Here is a 20,193-nt window from a genome sequence, read left to right as displayed (position 1 = left end):
ATACCTAATTTCAAATAGAAGTTTTAGTCAGCTCCTTTGTGTATGCTGTGTGTTTAGTATTCCCCTCACTGCACCTCCATACTGTAATTGACTCTGAAATGAGGGATATTAGTGATAAGCCCCTCAGGTTTGTCGGACCTGCTTATCACCCGACCATTCGTCCTCCAGCTTCCATTTTCCATCCATCCATCCCTCACCTCCTGGTGTACAGAAATCAATTTGAAGTCGTAAAGCATACGAAGAAGAGGAGGAGGAAGAGGAAGAGGAGGAGGGGCTCTTTCAGCTCTCTCCAGCCAGTTCTGTCATGACCCAGCAACATCTCAGGACCAAGGCTTTGAAGGGCTGCATGGCAGATCATGCAGTGAGGGCTCTGCACGTGCTTGATTGGTGTCAGTCCATGTGTGGACAGAAATCTAAAGCCAGATGGGGTGTTAATCTGCCATGTTGAAGCACAGTTTCTGCACTCTGGTAAGTGAAGGGTGGAGGGAAGTAGTCCGTTTTCCTGCATTATTTCCAGATTATATAAAGCAGCTGCACTTTTTGTAGCATAACTACCTGTCATACTTGTGGCTTCCTACTTCCACAAAGAAGTGTAGAATTTTTTGCTTTCAACAGATTTGTTCGAGGAATTACTTACTCGAGACACATCCAGAAAATGGTTGACACAAAATATGATATTTAACTTTTGTTAAGGGTTGTTAGAAATTCTCTCATGTTGTCAGTGCCCTGCTGCCATTTTTTTAAAGGGCCAGAAGGTGTCTATATTATTCTACCTCAAAATCACTTAGTAGAATCCTTTGTGAGAAAACACAAAATGCTGAAAACAGTTCCAAGTAAACCATTCAGAGGAGTGAATGAAGCTCACTGCTCCCTCACGGCCAACATACTGAGTAGTCGATTTTGTTCCACTAAGAAAATCATTTTTTTATGATTCTTACCTGCACATAACATGTAATATGAATAGGTAAAAGCTTTTTATTGATTTGACTAATTCAACGGAAAAGTGGGCTCTTAGTTGCGTAAGAGCACATAATGAGGTCCTTATATTGTGCACAATGGATGTACAGTATATTACAGCGATTTTCATCAGAGGTAATGGTGTGTTATCAAATAAAAATGCACTTACTCTGGACACTGTGTGATTTGACGTCTCTCCAGTCCTGCGAGCCCATTTCCTTGTACTGCACCATGTAGTAGCTGATGGGGACGCCACCGTGAGAGTCCGGCTTCATGAACATGACGGTCGCCAGGCGCTGAGAGACGGCAGAGAGACGCACCGAGTACGGATTGGAGGGGACGTCTGGAAAACGTACACAGCATTGGTGTTAGGACAGGTGCAGTGTGTGATTTCTGCCACTAGGGGCCTTGGATTTGGTGAGACATTAGAGAATCACAGGGTTTGTTAAGTGTGTCATGGGTGTGTAATACAAACAATAAAATATACATGTTTAAAAAAGCAGGCTAGCTTGCCAGGGACAGCATTTGTAGTTTTTGGTACAACACATGTCTTACATAAAAACTACATACTAGCATCTTCTTTAGCTCCTTCTTAGCTTCTTTCATGATGCATGAACGAAACAAATATGCTCAATCCAGAGCAGAGTGTAATCCATGTAAATATGAGGCGCATAATTAGTTCTACTTTCTGTTTTTTTTTTTTTAACCAGAAGCTTTTACTGCTGCATGGATGGTGTTTATTCACCATTGCCAAAAAAACTGCTAAAGTTTGACCTTATTGCTATAATAATTCTCGGCTGTGAAAGTAATTTAATATGCAGCACATTCTGAATAAAAGAGCTGCATCTTTTATTTGTCCTTCAAAATAACACATTTGCTCCAAGCCTGAGTAGTGACTCACTACAACGTGTCACACACTCAAGATGCAAACGTTTACTACATCTTGACTGTGTGTGTCAGAACAACTTCCAAATCTCATTGTTTCCTCCGAGTCTTCACATTAGGTCAGCTTTTTGCTCACTACTCTTCCCCTCAGCCAGAGCAATTCAATCTGCACTAAAGATAATTGGACTGCACTATTGTGTATTAGCCCACGCTACCGTAAATTAGGGGGTACTTCAGTAAATAGCGAGGGGTATGGTAAATCAGCAGGCACTATTTGAGATTAGGCTGGACTGAATAGGGGTTGGGAGTTGTAGTGGAATTTATCTTCCTGAGAATTGCAAATAAGGCTATTACCATTAGTAGAGAGGTAGAGGGTTACAAAGCGGTTGGAGTTACTGTGAGAGCGGTGATTCAAAAGGTGTGGGATCCCTGACTCCACACATTCTGGAAGCTGAAATTAAGTCGCCAATTTCATTAGCTCTGGTAAAAGGAGACCCACACAATGGAGGCGGTTCTGCACACTCACCTGCCTGGGCCAGAATGAACTCCTGGTATCGAACTCCGATGTTGTTTCTGGCTGTGCAGTTGTAGCGGCCGAAGTCTCTGTCAGACATCGGGGTCACCTGGACATGAAATACAAAGAAATATCCTCTGTTCATGTTGTGATTAGCAGCTTAGCTAACACATCAGTATACGTGTATAATACATTTATCGGCAGTTCATCACCAGTTTTTGCTGGTCAGAAGTGACCATTGTCCAAATTCCAAACAGTCAGTGAATTATTGCACCATCAGTGGACCCACCTCCAGCACAGACTTGCCCTCTGCACTGTGCACCCGCGTGTTGGCTGTTTCCTCAGCGGAGATGGTGAAGCGCTCTCTCCTCCACAGCATGGTGGCGGGCGGGTTGGACATCACATCGCAGCTTATGTTCACTGGATTCCCCTCCCACGAGTAGAAGATGGTGTGGTTGGTCAGGAACTTGGGTATATCTGTCAGAAAAAAATAGAGACACTGGCTTTGTTTATGAGGCGATAATGGCGGATTGTCTCTGAGTCCAGTTGGTCCAGCTCAGTCAGAGAGGCATTATGGTTGTTTTATGCTCGCTTGCAGGATTTCATTAAAGAGATTGATGCCTGGCTCTCTGTCACAGCCGAGGACGTGCTATCCCCCCTCCAGCCTGCAGTGACTTAGTAAATGAGTTCATTAGCTCGGTGGCTGGCTCAGCCTCACCACGCTCACAGCCTGTGTCTCTCTCTGCAAGAGTCTCAGAACAAAGTCGTCAGCTGTGGCTCCAGAAAAACAAGTTTACAGTGTAATGACAGCCGGATAATGGGGGGGAGTGTGCGCGGGTGTGGGTGCTTTTTTTCAAATGGAACCCAAACATCACCTGAACCAAGAGAGGAGAAAATTGGTTTCCACGACAACAGAGATAAAGTATTCAACTTTTCATGGGTGTAGTTCTAAGCCGCTCTCATAATGAACCTAATCATTCCGAGGCCAAAATGGAGATCTCTGCTTCAGAGCTCATTAAGCTGGGGAGAGAGCACCCCGGATAACCCCAAACAACCGGCGCTGAGGAACGGGCGCGCTCATTGGGAAGTAAGGGGGCTGTCAGAGAGAGAAAATGGAAGGCAACGCATGATCTGCTTGCACTAATTAACCCTTCTGGAGGCCGTGTGTGCGTGCTAGGGGTGAGTTGTTTTTAATAACAGAAAGAAAAAGAGCCAAAATATTAAAAAATAATTATTAGAGGTAAGCACAGAACTTTAACTGTATTACATTTTGCCTGATTTGACCTCAGCTTAAGTGTGTGTGATCAGGTGGTGTATACTTACACTCTATATCCAGGAACATGCTCTTCTGATGGCCTCCGATCCTGCTCAGCGCCTCACAGTCAAACCGGCCCAAGTCGGAGAGCCTCACACCACTGATGGTCAGCACAGACTTGCCGTGACGGCCTCGGACCTCAAACCGCCCGTCCTGGCTCTGAGGACACACACACACACGTTATCAGGCATGACAGTATTTTTACTGCTAATGTTTATAGCTGATGTGACAGAAAACAGAATGCTTATTTACACACCTAGAATTTATGGCACTAAGTGGTTAAGTGAGATTAAACAACCCATTATTTTAGAGCAGCAAAGTGGAAGAATCATCTGGAATTAGAAAATAAATCATACAATTAATTTAAATGTATGTTTTTTAATGTATTAGTTTTATTTATAATATAAATATAATTTAATAATTTTAAATAAATAGGAAATTAAAGAAAAGAGAGGAAACGACAAGATAAACTACAACAAATTTAAAATAAAATAAAATAAAATAAAATAAACCTGGTCAAAAAGCACAATGTTCCTAAAATAACTGTTGGAAAAAATGCACACCAATCCCACTAAACTGTTTTTATTGACACTAACTGGAGGCTTGATCCTCTCCAAAGCCAAGTCTAGATTACATGATCTAATCCGATTTCACAATCACTTACTCTCTTTTGATCTGATCTTATAGCCAAATCCAATCAGATTACGTCTGAGCCCTGAGGTGCTAAAAAAAAAAGATCATAGTCAGGATATAACGCCCTCTGCAGTTTATCCACGATTATGTAAAGCTGCAGGAATCAAAGACGAGGCTTCTGTCACCAAGATATTTACACTGAAGTAGCCTGTTTTAACTTTTCTTGGACTGAATGACATCCCTTGATCCCCCCCCACACACACACACACAGGCAGCCATCATTTGCCAAGCAGCGTCAGGGTTAATGCAATAAACTGTCGATTTATTACAAGGTCATTACATCTGTATGAAGACAGATGGTATCAATTTGAAGCAACGGGTCAATTACATCAGACGAGGCTATCACTCTTGTAATCGACATTCCCTTGTAATGAGAAAAAACACCCCAGGAGCATCAAGACATGATGCAGCCACAGCCTTCAGACTGCTCCCATCGAATAACCTGTGTGACCCGTCAGGAAAATGCTTTCCAGAGGACCTGATGCTGCACAAAGACCTGAAAGACTGGAGCGGAAGATCTGAAGGTCACAGGCTGAAGAACACACCATGACCTCGTTGGATTCATCCACCAGAGAAGTAACACTATTCATTTTCATACTCTCAATAAATTACTTTAAAAGACACTCAAGCCGCCAACATCTCATGTAAAGGAATTTAAACTCGACAAAGTTGAGATTTTTGCATCTACACTTGGAATAGTGGACACATTCTAAGACCTGCCAGCACACAAGTGAAAATACCACACGTGTCAAAAGTTAAAGTCATGACTCTCTTTGCAAAATGACTTTATGCTGTAAAAAAAACAAATGTGTCTGCACATTAGAGTTAGTAACCATTTAGCTTAGCTTAGCACAGGACAAAAACAAAAGGTAATCCATCACTTGTTGCCATGGTAGCCAAGTCGTTGACGGTACATTTATTTAATTATGGATGCACCTCTGCACACGCCTCCAGCTCCTCATTATGTGTCTCATAACCCTTGGCTGTGAAGACCCTCTCCTGACTCTTTATGTTGACTCCTTCACCATTATCCTGTTTAGAATGGCTTATCTTCGCTATTATCACCGCCGCAGTGCCATCAGCCAATGAGGTGAAGCGGCTTTTGAAGGCTCGGTTCTGGTCCCTTTGTGCTGCTGCTGCAGACTGTTCTTGTTTGCCTTTCCAGGCGAGGTCAATGGGATTGGGACCGTGTGAGTTGAATAGGGATGCTGAGGATGGGGAGGGAGGGAGGGAGGAAATCTTCCAGGACAGAGAGAGAGAGAGAGAGAGAGTTTCTGAGTCAGGAAATTACTCTCTAACCCATCCCCCTCCTCCCTCTGCCAACTGACAGTGTCTGTGTCTGGAGACAAACCAGGCCCCCTGCCTGCTTGATATGCAGCTCAGACCTGACGTGAACACAACAGTGCACGCCAGCGGACGTGAACACCACGCGTGCACGTGGACGGACATAAAAGGGAGAGAAGTTGAGGGAATAGAGTGAGATGAAAGAAGGAGCAGGTAAGCAAAAGGAGGGCAGAAAAATAGGAAATCTCCTCTGATGTGTAAGACCTCAAAAAAAACCAATGCCTCCACCAAGCATGAAGCCAAACCTCAATCTCACAAATGGGATTCTGCTTCCTGTTATTTCACTTCAATTGTTTGAAAAATTTCAAATATTCAAAATGTCAGTTATAAATGTCAGCGAGGCCAGAAACACACCATTCTAACCGTCGGCTGTAACAACAACAAAATGACATTTAATAATAATAAAGCTCCACGTCGGAGGTCCTCGGCCAAACATTCACCATCAGAGGATGTTTTTGCAGAACATTATGGTGTTAGTCTGCAGATAAAAAGCATAAAATTCATCAAATTTCCCATGTTGCCAATATAACCTATTATTATAATACTGCCAGAGAGATGCCATGCCGTGCTGCGTTCATGGTCTTAAAAAAACTGGTGTCTAAAGCAGCAACACGCCCTTGTCACCAGCATCAGTACTACAGAGAGAAAGAGAGAGCTGAGGCACAGGAGATCAGTCAGGATCTAACAGAGAAGAGTTGCTGTGAACTCTTTACTTTCACTTTACAGTTTATATAGAACAGTGTGCAGTCACTTGATATTTTACTTCTTTATCTGGAAAAATAAAAAGTGTTGTTGTGCTGGCGTGCACTGGTGTCACTGTGTAATGTAGGTGTTATTTCACCCACCAGCTACCAATCTACCAGAATAGAGGTGTTTTTTTTTACATATTTTTAGACCTGAACCACCTGCAGACACCTGCGGGTCACCTGCAGCACCTCTTTCATCAAAGCAGAGTCAAAAGTCTAGGAAGTCTCAACACCCAAAATCAACATACAAAGAAGTCGATAAGCAACATCCAGGTCACACAAATCCATAAATTAAAGAAGTCCTTGACAGATCCACCCACTGAGGTCCTGCACCACATATAAACACAACTGATGAAGCTGCTTGTAAAACGTCTTCAAGAAAACTCTACAAGTCCAGATGCAGCAAGAAGTTTTTTCATCATTAAATTTCAAATGTTTGCTGTGTGCTCTGAAGGCATCATAACATAAATTGACACTTAAAATGTAAAATATGAAATCACTAGCATTAGCTTCACTAGCACAGGATGTAACACAGAAAGCCTGAGCCTGAGCACATAATGCGTGAGACATGGTCACAGCTACAATCAACACAAACACACTTTCAAGCTCTGCAGGCTGCAAAGGTACTTAAACCCCACAGAACATCACTGTACGCAGAAGAACAGACTTTTTTTTAACGTCAGCAGCCATTTGGCCTTGGGGGTTTTGCATGAATGGAAACAATACTGGAGGAGTGAAGCAAACCACGACTCCAGGGCTTCATGACCCATGTCCCATTCTGTTCTCTCAATAGGGTCACAGTGCTAGCCGACAAAGAACAGGAATTATGTAGAGTAAACTAAGCTTTCTGAAGCTCAGCACAGAGGCCAGTGTACAGGCTGGATATGCAGATTGGAGCGCAAATTGAGAGAAGAACATCCTGCCTTAAAGCTAAATGACTGCAGCCATTCATCATGCTGCACGCTGCACAGGTCCTGTTTGTCTTTGCGTATGTTTAGGTGTGTTGGTTTGGCCTGACGCATTTCCATAATTGCATTTGCTGTGGGAAGAGGAGCACTTACTCTCATTTTCGGCTGTGATTTATCAAGCCGAGTGATTCGAGCCAATGCACATATTCATTTATCTCAGCGGTGACCTTTTTTTTTTCCAAAGAGCGGCCGCTTTTTGTTTTTTTAACTGCTCCTGCAAAGGGGAAGCAGAAGAAGTTTTGACAGTGATCATTCTATTCAACAACAACACTTGTGTCCATTTAAGGCATCATAAATTTATTATTAGGTCCAGGCCCTGAACAGCACTCCTAGCAGTAATTGTCTCTAAATCCACAACACTTTCATTTTTACAAGGACGCACACAACCTGTTAACGCACAGTATTGCTTTTAGTAGCACAAAGATCTCTTCTTAGAGGCATTTTTGTGCTGCTGAAAAACCTTTTATCAACACTTTTTCTGAGTTCATTTTGAGCTTTTATTTATTTTTTTTATTTAAAAGGGAAAAAACTCAGGACTGTATGTGGTGCTGACATTTTGGCGCGATTCTTCACTCAGACATTAATAAACAGCGTTCAAAGACATATTTCAGCGCTGCCACATACAGAATATAGGTTTGTAAATGCCATTCCTTTATTGCAGCTAGTTTGGTTTCTCTCCATAGCAACAGTGCCTGAGGCTGATGGGTATTGTACAATGATAATAGTCTATGAAACAGTGCTGCTTTAACGTTTGTTAACCTTTAGAAGTTCTGTATATTTCTGCATAAATATGACCCAAAACTCCAGCTAAGTTTCAGATAAGTCATTAAACTGGCTGCTGCTGCCTGTCTGCAGTTTGACACAGATCATGTGGACAAACCAGAGGGGTTGCTGGGAAAATATTTAGTGGACAGATGAGACCAGAATAGAATTATTTGGCATACATGAGAAGCCTGACGCTGGGAGGAAGAATGGCACTTTATCCCAGTATACGAACCTATCCCATCTGTTAAACATGGTGGTGGTAGTATCATGGTTTGGGCCTGTTTTGCTGCATCTGACCCAGAAGGACCTGCCAGCACTGATGGATCAATGAATTCTGAATTATACCAGTGGATTCGACAAGGACAAGACAAGCTTTCCGTCAGTTTTATGGTTACCATGGTAACAAGTCTCGTCCTTAGCTAGACTGTGCTTTTAAATTCCCAGACATTCAAACAACTCAGATCAAAAAAAAACCAACATAACATATATCCCAATAATTTATGCATCCACAAGTATGTGTTTAAAGTCAAAAACCTTCACTTAAAGGCACCATGCCAGCTTTTAGTGCAGCCCATGCTGTACGATGACACACACACACAGCCAGATGGACTTTCTGGCAGCTTCTACCTTGTCTCCGTCCACAAACATCTGGCCGTCGCTGGCTCTCCTCCAGGAGATGTCAGGCAGCGGCTCGCCCTCAGCCACACAGGAGATCATGGCGGCGCTGCCTTCTACCGCCGTCACGTTTTTCAGCAGGGTGATGTGGGGCTGGACTGCAGGTCGCCGAGGACGAAGAGAATAAAAGAGAGAGAAAAATGGAAAAAAAGGGTGTGAGGCAGGAGAGAAACTGTCAGAGATGAAGGCCATACCGTGGGGTTTAGAGCTGATGCATGACTTTGCTGCTGACAGCAGAGTGCAGACACACTCTGCGGCCTTTGTGTGCTTTCTCTAAATGGCCTTTGTGGAAACACAAACCTGACTTTGCTAAAGTTTGAAAGCCACTGTTTCACCTGTCTGTTTGTTCTAAATAAATATAGATTTTTGTCTGGAAGGATGCCTCCCCAGCACCGTGTGATTTGCTTTCGGCGCTGCGATAAGTGCTCAAAAAGCATGCCGTTGGGGGCTGCTCGCCTCCAACCGATAAGATGCTATAAGCAAGCCCTGAAACCTGATGCATGTCGAGGGCACAGAGCAAGTCGCATGAATCATGGATTACTTATTTTTCTCCCACACACACACACACACAGCACTTAAGACCTTAACAGGGTGCTTGCAAAGTAGCATGGCATGAAATCAAACAGGAAAAGTAAAGTGAATAGAAAATAGTGACTACTGTACTGAAGGCTTTTAACACCACCCCCAAGAGGAAGCTCTGGCGCTATTTCACATGGCTTCAGCCTCAAGGTGGAGGAGCTGCCTTCAGGCATTTGTCCAAACATGAGCTCAAACGGAGACACACACATATAATGTTTACCTGCAAGGACCTCGAGTAAACAGATCAATGTCCTGTAACAAAGCTTTTATAGATATGCCAACATTCACGTGATTTGTTTGGGCTCCTCAAATCTTGTTTTCCTACAACAAGTGGAGCAGATTTTCCCAGAAAGTGTGGATAATTTCACATGTTTCGAAAACAAATCAGCTTCCATCCAAACTCATTCACAGTCAAGTGTCCTTTTCCTCGATAATAGCAGCAACAATCTGCCTGATTCGTTTTGTGTGGAGACAAAAGGAAGCCGAGCAGGGGACGAGAAAAATTATCTCAGCCCTCCGACAAAGCCTCATAATAAGATTACATGACTTTTAAAGATGATTCTTGCACAGACAAGCACTTTGGAATATTAAATCCTTAGAGACGTGAAACAAAGAGGGATGACTGATAGGTTTGTGACCCTAGAAAGTGAGCCATAGCAGTGATGATGTCATCATTAGGATCAAAACATGAGGTCCTTCTTCTTCGCATTTGCAGTGTGAGGATCAGAAATCAGGTGACAGGGAGATAGGTTTTGGTTCCTAGGTGGCTCTCTTCCCTTTGGATCTTAGAGAAAGAAGGCCGGAGCTCACTGATGGACTTGGTGCGTTACTTTGGTCTCTGCTTGGAAGTGGTGGATAGAGCTTTCATCCTTTCTTCTCCCAGGATCTCCTTAAAAGTGGCAGCTCATCCTTGCATCCAACTTCCATCACGTCCAAGGACCTTCAGCACAAGTGAACAGACACCTTGTTCATTGGGAGTTTGTTGTGTTGTGGATTTCATCGATGGCCTCCGGAGTGATGACAGTGACTGACCTTCCAGGACTGGGGTCGTATACTGTGCTCTCTTATCTTTAAAGTTGAAACTCTGAAGCTGGCTGCTTGACACTGATCTGGAATTCTAGGCACTGCTCGGATGGTTCTTTAGTCTCTGGTTGGAAGTTATTTTAGGATCTTCTAGGTTTTCTCTGCCACATTTGAATTCAACAGCCCACCTCTGCCACCATGTCCTAGTGGACCACCTCGGATGATAAGCCCTTGAGACAAAGGTAGCGGATGGCTGCATGGAAAGCTGATGCTACTGACACTTCTGGCTTGGAAGTTTTAGTTACAAGAGAAAAACATCACAGAAGTTTCTGCCTTCAAACTTTCTGTAATGGAGCTGCACCTCCTTCTACATTAGCCCAAAGCACCACTACATATGGACACAGTCAGGACTACTCCTAAACACACACACAGATAAAAGTGCTAATCACACTGAGACCAGTCTGAACCAGTTCTTCATCACCTTATCTGTGCCTGTTTTGCCCCAGATGCCCTTCATCATGCAAATATTAAATGGGAAATGTCTCATTTATCAAGCATGGTGCAAAAACCACTCTGCAGGGAACATTATTAATAACACATTATCTAAAACATTTCAGCTCCAAATGAGAACGAAGTGAGAAGCATTTGTGCGCTAACAGATAAAAATCCTGAATTAATTTGACCTTCCAGGTTTTTACTGAGCCGACTTTCTGTATTTTCCATTTTTTTGATGTGCAAAATGAAAGTTTCTCTTTTACTCAGTGTAATTAAAAACAATGTTATTTTAATTTAGCATGTTAATACCTACAATTATACTTTATTATATTAATTATAGGTATTATAGTAATTACACTTGCAAATGTTCCATTTTGCTACCTGGCACTGTCAGACCTGACAACTCGCTCATAAAAAAACAGGCTCAGTCTTAACCTCACTGTGCTCGAAAACCATTAACGTGTCAGAAAGAGAACAAAGCGGCACAAATACAGTTTGACTCATTTCAGGCTCGTGAATAAAGACTGTTTACAGACACATGTTTCACCTGATTGCACGCAGCTAAACAGAATTTTCTGTTTTCTATTCCACCTCATAATACACAAATGTCAGTATAGATTCTCTGTAAAGCCTTTTTCTTTTATGGAATAACTCAAACAAAATATCCAGTCAACAGGAAAGAAAACACCACGACATCTGAAAAAGCCATTAACAACGATGCTGGCTTTCACACACTACTAAAGACACTTCTAAAAACAAAACAACAACAACATGGCAGCTGTGTCTGATCAGTCTGTCTCTGTGTGGGATCAGAAAGCCGCTGCTGACATTTTCCACTTTTTGTAGTTTAGCTACAGCTAGCATCTCTGTTCAGCTACAATTTGCTATGCTAACACAAGCCCCGCCCCTTTTTGGGTTAATGTCAAATCAACCAATTTCTAATTCCCTTTGTAACACCTTCTTAAAGGTAGGGTAGGAGATTTTGAAAACTCAGTGAGAGTCGGCCAGATTTCGAAAGTAAACACACGCCTCTTTCTCTCGGAGCTCACCCTGAAACCACGCCTCCCAATCACATGGACGCGCATTACCTGAAGACGAGCTGCGGTCTGTGACTTTGGCCATCATGCACGTACCTCTCTGGTGCGCGCAGAGCAGGAAGAGAGTGACAACCAGCCCATACTACGCGCAGGGTCCACCCGGAGGATTGGCTGATGTTTTTAGCATTTTATAGCTTCCACAGATGATTAATATTCTTCGTTTTAATGCGAAACTGCCTAATTGGTTGCTATCGGATTGTTAAGAGAAGTTACACTAATTTAACAAAAAGTGCATCAGAATGAAATCTCCTACCCTACCTTTAAAGGTCTAATTAAAGGATAATATTGTAAATCAAGACAGACTTCGTTTGTTGTAAGGATAGACAGATATCTCGTAATATAAGGATGCATGCTAAATGCTACAGCTATACTAAAGTTGGTTTTGAAATGAGGTGTTTAATTCGTTAAGCATAAGCTTATACGACACAACTTCACAGCAATGACATGCATGGCGAGATTTCATTAAATATTAAAAGCAAAAGTATCATTTTTGCAGAAAGTTTCATGGTAAGTCTCTGAGATATTTCAGTCTGGACCACATAAGTGGCAGAGTGTCCGAACATACTTCCCTTGAGCCACGCTGCTAGCATGTCTAACCGAGAAGGAGCAATCTCTTTACAGTGTAAATGGCATTTTTTCCCCCAACAGCTGTGCGTGACCCCGAGCATGAACAGCAAGACAAGTTGACATAATCCCTGGAGACTGACAGACTTGTGGCTGTTACAGCTCAAGGGCTGCTGTGGCAGCTCCAAGGCACACTCGGGTGGAAATGTGAAGCAGGAATGAACAGCCTTCAAGCAATTAACTGCCACTTACCTGCTTTGGGTTACAATGTTCTCATAGTGGGTTACACATACACACCTGCACATAACTTAAACATCCCGTTTTCCCCCCCGCCTGTGCTGTCGAGGGTAATAAAACTAACTTACAACCGTGTTTTCCCAGGTCAGAAGCAGAGCTCCTCCCACCCCCTTTTAACTTCATTTAAATGTGCATTTTGAAGAACAAGCGCTGTTCACATCTTGAAAGGATGTTGATGACTAGAGCACAAATCTCCATACATTTTCATGAGACGAATAAAGCACTATCACAGCTGAAAAATAGCCAGCAGGTTTATGAAGACATAAATTGCATTTTTTTATGAGGAGTGCAGTAATTGAAATGTGAAGCAATAAATGGAAGAGTTCTTCTCTTTTTCAGACAAAACATTTCACATTTCATGCAGAAAAAAACATGAAAAAAATCTTCCAAATAAATCTTTATGGATCGCATACAGCGCTGTCATGGACTCTCATTTATGCATGGTGCAGTCATGAACTATTATTTTGAAGGTCTGAAACTGGCATTTTGGATGACGCCATCTTGTTTTATATTTTATAATCTATTAACATGGCATGGTATTAGTGTTTGGAGTATTATTTTAAGGCAATTTGGCCTAATAATCTGTTAGCATAGCAAGTTAGCGAGCTAAATTGACAACATGTCATGTAATTTACTGGATGTTCCTTTATTTTGAAATCTGGCATGATGACACCTCCTGTATCACCATCTGGGTGGGGCTCTGGGTTCTCTAAAAAGTTATTAATGCTAGCGAGTAACATTAGGCTACTACATTCAAAGGTGTCTAAAAATCACTCTTAGCATCAGCTAATCGCTCATAGCCGTTAGTATTCTTAAGCGCAACAAATGATAAAACAGTCCGTCCGTATTAACCATAAACACACATGAGCACTATTTACCTTTAAAAATTCTTAGTATGCATGTGCTTCACTGTTAAACTCCGCATTTAACACAGGAAACAACGGCTAATGATAGCAAGTGCTATATCATCTCTGTTCTCTGTGTCCCACCCCCTTAACCTGTTTGATTGGATGATTCCGTAACTATGACAACTGACATCTGACTGAAAGGTGGTATGAGGATATGTGACAAATGAGTACATCAGATGCTATAAACTGTCATTTTTAACCCCTTTTCTCTTGAAATATGAACTCACATGAATTCTATGTAATTATTTGAACCACCAGACATATATTATGATATAATGAACTTATGAACATGAACATATTTTTTTACTATTTGTTAAAGGGAGCCTTAATTTAGCAGGGCTACAATAGCAAGCTAAGTTAGCATGTTAACATGTAATCTAATTTATGTGTAAATTACATTTTTTGGCTACAAATTCAACACTAATGGTCTTCTTTGAGTCGCCCTCTGCTGGCCATCTTAAGGAATGCATCATCCTTACCGAACACTTTGAGGAAGAGCTCTCTCTCCTGCGACCCCGCCTTGTTGGTGGCTCTGCAGGAGTACATTCCCCCATCTCCCTGCCGGATGTTGCGGATGGTCAGCGTGCTCCGCCCACCCTCCAGCCTGTTGAATAGGTACTGCTCCGACTGCTCCACCTGTTGCCCTTTCCTGCAAAACAAAACAAAACAAAAGCAGCTGAAGGAGTGAAAACACCTGACAGTGACCTCTGTAAAATTCAGCCTGTTTGATGTCACAGATGTATAATCTCAGCACTTTGGCTGCCAAGTGATCCCATAAAAAAGAGGCTAAGTGCAGACAGCTTGTCTTTGAAGCTATTTCTATCACATAAACAGGTGAAAACATGACAGCACTTTTTATAGCAATACCTTTAAGCCTGATAAAAGAACTGCTTCAGATAGACATATCACAGTAAAAATTGAGGGGCTCAGTGAATTATTTGTTGTATGTCATCAAAATTCTTTACACGCTACGACTTCTGAGACTCTGCCACACAGAAGATATCTTCATATACACAGTATTTGTCAGAGCGTTTTGTTCACTGATTGACTCCAGCGTGGGGTGGAATACACTGCCGACTTAATGTCTTCTTCTTATAGGTCCCTGAGGAGAAATTAAGGAGAAAATAGTAACTGCTGAATTGATCCATGTCTATATTTAAGCCTGATGGTGAGGAGCAGGTTAGCTGCCTCCCCCGGCCTGTTTATTTGCAGCTGCCTAACCGGCCGTGTAATCTGTGAGGTTCAAGGGATTGCTTTAGTTTTTCAAAGGGGGAAATATTCCCAAACACACAGATGCAGATAAACTCATGGTGTGTTTCATGCAATCTGAATGCAGATGGAAAAAAAGCTCAGTTGTTGAATAACAATGCAAATGTCTCATCTTTAGATGCAGCCACATTTGTTTACATTTAAAGCTGCACAGCAGAGTTTTAATTTAACTGCTGCAAATGTATTTATACTTCTTATTTTCTGCTCCAGCTATTAGATATTTTAGGGTTTATCACAGGTATTTATTGCCTCTCTTTTTGTTATTTTTAATATTTAAGCATATACTGTCGACATGGAATTATCTGTAACACTTTTGAGATTATCTTTGAAGTCTTTTCTTTTATTTTAATATTAGTGTTTTAATTTAGTGTTTAGTGAATTGATTGGTTGGTATTTGAGGGATAGCTTTGAAACAGAGCGCTATGATTTATGGCAACATTTTCATTTCTCAGTGTATCATTAGTCTGCTCATATAGTGAAACAGAGCAGGTCTGACAGCACATTTTACTTTCTGCTCACACTGGCACCTTGTTTTTTAACCTTATAAGCTATTGTTTAAATTGAATTGGAAAGCGGTGACAGCACTGAGCTTAGAATAACCTCCAATATATTTAGAGGCTTTTGTCGGTGTAATCTCTGGAGTTTCATTTACTGTCTACTGGAATAAAAAAACAGTTATTATTTGAGGGATTTCCAATGAGGAGACACAACACAACACACACACAGTAACACTGCATGAGAGGCCTGACTGTACTGTAGGAAGGGCGAGAGGCAGGATAATTGAAAGTCGATGGAGGAAACACCAAAGCCAAGTAATAATAACCGCAGAGCCAAAGAGGAAATGAAGAGAGGCCTCATCCATGGAGCGGACAGTGCAGGACGTGCTGCGGTGCTGAATGTCATTACGCTGACTGACTGCTGACAGGTAGTCCATTACCCATGATGCACAGAGGAGGAGGTGAAACGACATGATGTGTTGTTTTTGCCTATATAAGCCTGCATTGTGACGCATTTGAATCCTGCTGTTTAGTGCAGGACTGACATGGGAAATGGCTGACACTGAAAGAGACATGCATCCAGCATGACAGGAAGCACTGGTGTGATGTGATGTGACATTGAGATTCCTGATTGCAACCTAATCAATCATTCAGTATTTTCATTGGTTGAAACTTTGAAACAGCTGACTGTTGTGAGCCAGCTAGCTTCCTGCTCCTTAAATGACCTTTTATTGAATTCAGATATATGCAGTGACGAGACAAATGCTAGAAGAAGAGTAGTTTTAAGCTGGTGAAATTGTCAGTGACAACAGAAAATGCTTGATGAGACTCTTTTTGACAAATAAAGCTCTTAGCGCAAGTTCAATCAGGTAGACTATCCTCACATTTTCATCACGTCTCCCAACCGCCTCTCCCTTTTTATCCTCCTCCCACTTTATCTCTCCTGCTCCCTCGCTCCTTTTTCTCTATCTCTCCCCCTTACTTTAATCAGGTGGTTAATATAGAGCAACTCCCCCTCCAATCAGCTGCCAAGCCGTCCCTCTCCTGCCCAATCACAGCTCAGCAAAATAATTTAAAAGTTGTCCGTCTCCTCTCCAGCTGTCTTTGAGATCTATTTCGGCAACCCTCCTCCACCCCAAGCTCCACCAGTTCCTCAACAGCACAAGGCCACTTATCCCCTGCTCTCCAGCTCCTTCACCACCACCAGGTCTAGACCCGGAGGGATTCCTGTTTAAGCGTCCTTTTCCCCCTTTTGGATGCTGGTCATCGCATTGGGGTCTAGAACGCCAAAGCACATTTTATTCAATCATTGTACTTCAATGAATATTTTTCTAATCTAATCATCGTAGTCTCTCCTGATGGAAATACTTTCCCTTTTTAACAATCTCAAAACATCAACTGATCACAGAGCAAACGCGTTTAGCACCAAAGCCTCTTTCTCTCTCAATCTGGCTGGATCTGAATAATACAAGCAAGCTGAGTGTAGATGTATTTCTCCTTGTTTCAACTACCGTTTTTGTAAAATTACCACCTTCACTCCTTATTATGACACAAAAAAGACGCACTGAATCAGATATCTAAGAAGCTGTCACATGGAATGTCTCAACATGAAATCCAACAATGAATCAGTGGCTCTGAGATTCATTAGGCATGCTGGGTAATCACTCAGATCAGAGAATCAGATCTCACTTCTCTATATCGCCATGCGGACAACAAAAGGCCTCTGTCCTCCTTAAAGAAAAACAGCCGTCGTCTATTGGTATTATAAAGACGCTGTGTTCTTCCAGGCTGCCATTGATTTCCATTCAGTCCATGAAAAACAACGCACAGAAACCTGCCTGAGGCTGCCGATGCGTCCCTGCTTAACTACCTCAAAACAACCTAAAGAAGCTGCAACTATAATGGACCTTATAATTGAACTGAAAACACATTTATAGTGTGTGCAGATGAACTGACTGAAACACAAAGAGCTATATAGTAAAAACACCCAGATTTCACTGTGACGCCAATGAAGTGTTATCGCTACACGCGCAGGTGCAAAGAGCTCGTCACGATCGCCTGCTGAGTGGGTGCAAGCTAATTAGCTGAGCTGTAAAGAGGACGGTGGGGTGTCAAATGCTCTCCAGGTGCAAATTTTCACTCTCTAGCTATGTGCCATGTGATATGATTGTGCGGGTGCTGAGGGCGATGTGCGAGGGTGGATTGCAAAGTTCTCATGTGAGCTGTGAAAGAAGACCTGGGCATAGGACATAGGTATATTTGGATGTATAAAGAGGTTTTGGCTGGTAGCAAACATGCTTTACTACTGGGTAGATGTAAAAGATTTCGTCTAACCATTTGTCAATGCATTTAGCAAACAGGTATAACTATACTGTAGGGCAAGGATCAGGCCTCTAGACGATTGGGTGCAAATCCCTGCAACCAGGCTCCACGATCTCATGGGAATCCCTCCCAGAAGAGGCAGATTAATGCTGGGATGGAGTGGGCATCATTCCTGCTGAGGACAGTACCTGTGCCACGTGACCATGGGGTCAGGAGATCCAGACGTGAAGCAGGTGAAGGTGACTGATTCCTGGTAGTCGGCCGTGGCGTTGAAGGACTGCTGGGACACCGTCAACACCGGAGGGACTGTGGAGACAAAACAGAAAGTGAAATGCTGCAGACTAACATTTTCATAGGGAATAAATTGGCCTGCGAGTGCTCAGAGAAAAATCTGTTGGTAATCCCACAAGGATTTCACATAACATCCTGACCCAGCTTTGGTAAAACCACAAAGGAGTCGAACGCAGCGACGTGAAAGCCTAATGCTATTGTCTGATTTCGAAATGCTCGCCTAAATCCACACAAACAATGGTGAGACAGAAAATGTGTTCAACATCAAAAACACAAGCATCTGTGAAAAGGAGCGCTTTTTTCCACTGCTTCTGTGAATAAACTGTTCAGTTCCTGTCAAGTGCTGGAGCAGCAATTGTTCGTCTTGTCAGGGAAATTTAAGCAGTCCAAATTAAAAGTGATTTTTAGGTTAGGAGTTTGAAAGATGAGTACAAACTAAGAAATCGTTTTACTCAAGTCTTTTGACGACGCTGTGCTTCACCCACAGAAAAGCATGTACATGATAAAAAAGGTCAATCGGTTGAATATTATTCACACAGAATTAGGATGAACCTTCCATCCGGCTCATCTTCCACACACACAGCTAAGGTCTTGATGACTTTATCAGGACTCTGGTGTCAGAGACGCAGCATGTCCCTGTCAGCTGGACTGTCATCTTGTCATTCAGTAACAGCATAGCAGAGGAGGAAGGTAAGGCCAAGTATCCTCCTAACTGACAGGGGAATGACAGCATCATGGTGCCAGCATGTTTATCAGGCATCTCAATACACTTCTGAAGCCCATGCTTGCGCTGAAGCAGTGGCTGTGGCCCTCTCCAATCTCAGGGAGTGAGTAAACCTGTTAGAGTGGCTTGTTGGGCCTCTGGAGCGTGCTACTCTTCTGGTTTGGTTTCTGCTGGCGGTGACCATGACACTCAGAGAGGGAAAAATAAGTGCAGCAGTGCTGCAACACATGAGGCTGAACATGTGAGCCAGAAGAGGCTGCAATGATACAATGAGAAAATCATTATACTGCTGAAAAAATAAAGGGAACACTTGAACAGCACAATGAAGTCAATCACACTGATTGTGGATCAGTTTCAGCTGCTGTTGTGCAAATGGAATAGACAACAGGTGGAAATGAGTGGCAGTTATCAAGACAAGCCCTATAAAGGAGAGGTTCTGCAGGTGCTGACCACAGACCATTTCGCTGTTCTCATCCTTTCTGCCTGATGTTTGATCACTTTTTTGTCAGTACTCTCAGCCCTAGAGGTAGCATGAGGTGGTGTCTACAACCCACAGAAGCTTGATGCTTTAATCCAGGTCTGGAAGGAACTCCCTCAGGAGAGAATCTGCCGCCTCATCAGGAGCATGCCCAGGCGTTGTAGGGAGGTCATACAGGCACGTGGAGGCCACACTCACTACTGAGCCTCATTCTGACTCCTAAGGAACTTCCACTCAAGTTGGATCAGCCTGTAATGTGGTTTTCCACTTTTATTTTGTAAATAATAAATAATAAAATAAGTAATAAATAAGATTTATTATGCATACTTGAACCTAAATATTATGTATTCCTTCATTCATTCTACTGCAGGTTTAGTCCTCAGTATAAATAAATCACTTCAGAAGAAGTAAGAAAATAGAATAAAATATCAATAATAACATCAAATGTTATGAGAGGATTTCTGTTCTCAATTTCCAAACAAATTCAGCGCACTATTATATCTGAGTTTGTCCTGACACCATCTGTGAGACTCTAACTGCACCTAGATCTAAAACTGAATATTAAATATTAAACATGGCTAAAAGTCTCATTAAAATGCTGCTCCCCAGGATGGAGCAAAAACACATACTTGGGATAATGAAAAGGGAGTTCTAATCAAAACAAAGCATCATCGCAGGTACCTAATGAAGCAGCGCTGCTCTGTTCTGTAGTCTCTGCGAAAAGATCAATTACACTAACGACGGCTCGGCGCATCAGGATGAAGGAGGAAACCTCCACAGAGCCTGA

General features: G+C 42.4%; 1 protein-coding gene across 2 annotated transcripts in view; it reads right to left on the bottom strand.

Annotated features, from left to right (window-relative positions):
- LOC114432328 (neural cell adhesion molecule 2-like) overlaps positions 1-20,193 on the bottom strand; it is a 182,688-nt gene that overhangs the window by 17,763 nt on the left and 144,732 nt on the right. For both annotated transcript variants that reach the window (XM_028400269.1, XM_028400270.1), the window contains 7 exons: positions 18,102-18,219; positions 14,305-14,474; positions 8,815-8,960; positions 3,680-3,830; positions 2,646-2,833; positions 2,369-2,465; positions 1,127-1,300 (listed from right to left, as the gene is read on the bottom strand). In XM_028400269.1, the coding sequence (XP_028256070.1) occupies positions 1,127-1,300; positions 2,369-2,465; positions 2,646-2,833; positions 3,680-3,830; positions 8,815-8,960; positions 14,305-14,474; positions 18,102-18,219 (1,044 nt within the window). The remainder of the gene's footprint in view (positions 1-1,126; positions 1,301-2,368; positions 2,466-2,645; positions 2,834-3,679; positions 3,831-8,814; positions 8,961-14,304; positions 14,475-18,101; positions 18,220-20,193) is intronic.

This window comes from Parambassis ranga, chromosome 2 (genome assembly GCF_900634625.1).
Source record: "Parambassis ranga chromosome 2, fParRan2.1, whole genome shotgun sequence".
Lineage (NCBI taxonomy): Eukaryota > Metazoa > Chordata > Actinopteri > Ambassidae > Parambassis > Parambassis ranga.
Note: the sequence above shows the minus strand (reverse complement) of the source record. Positions and strands in the feature narration are given on the sequence as shown.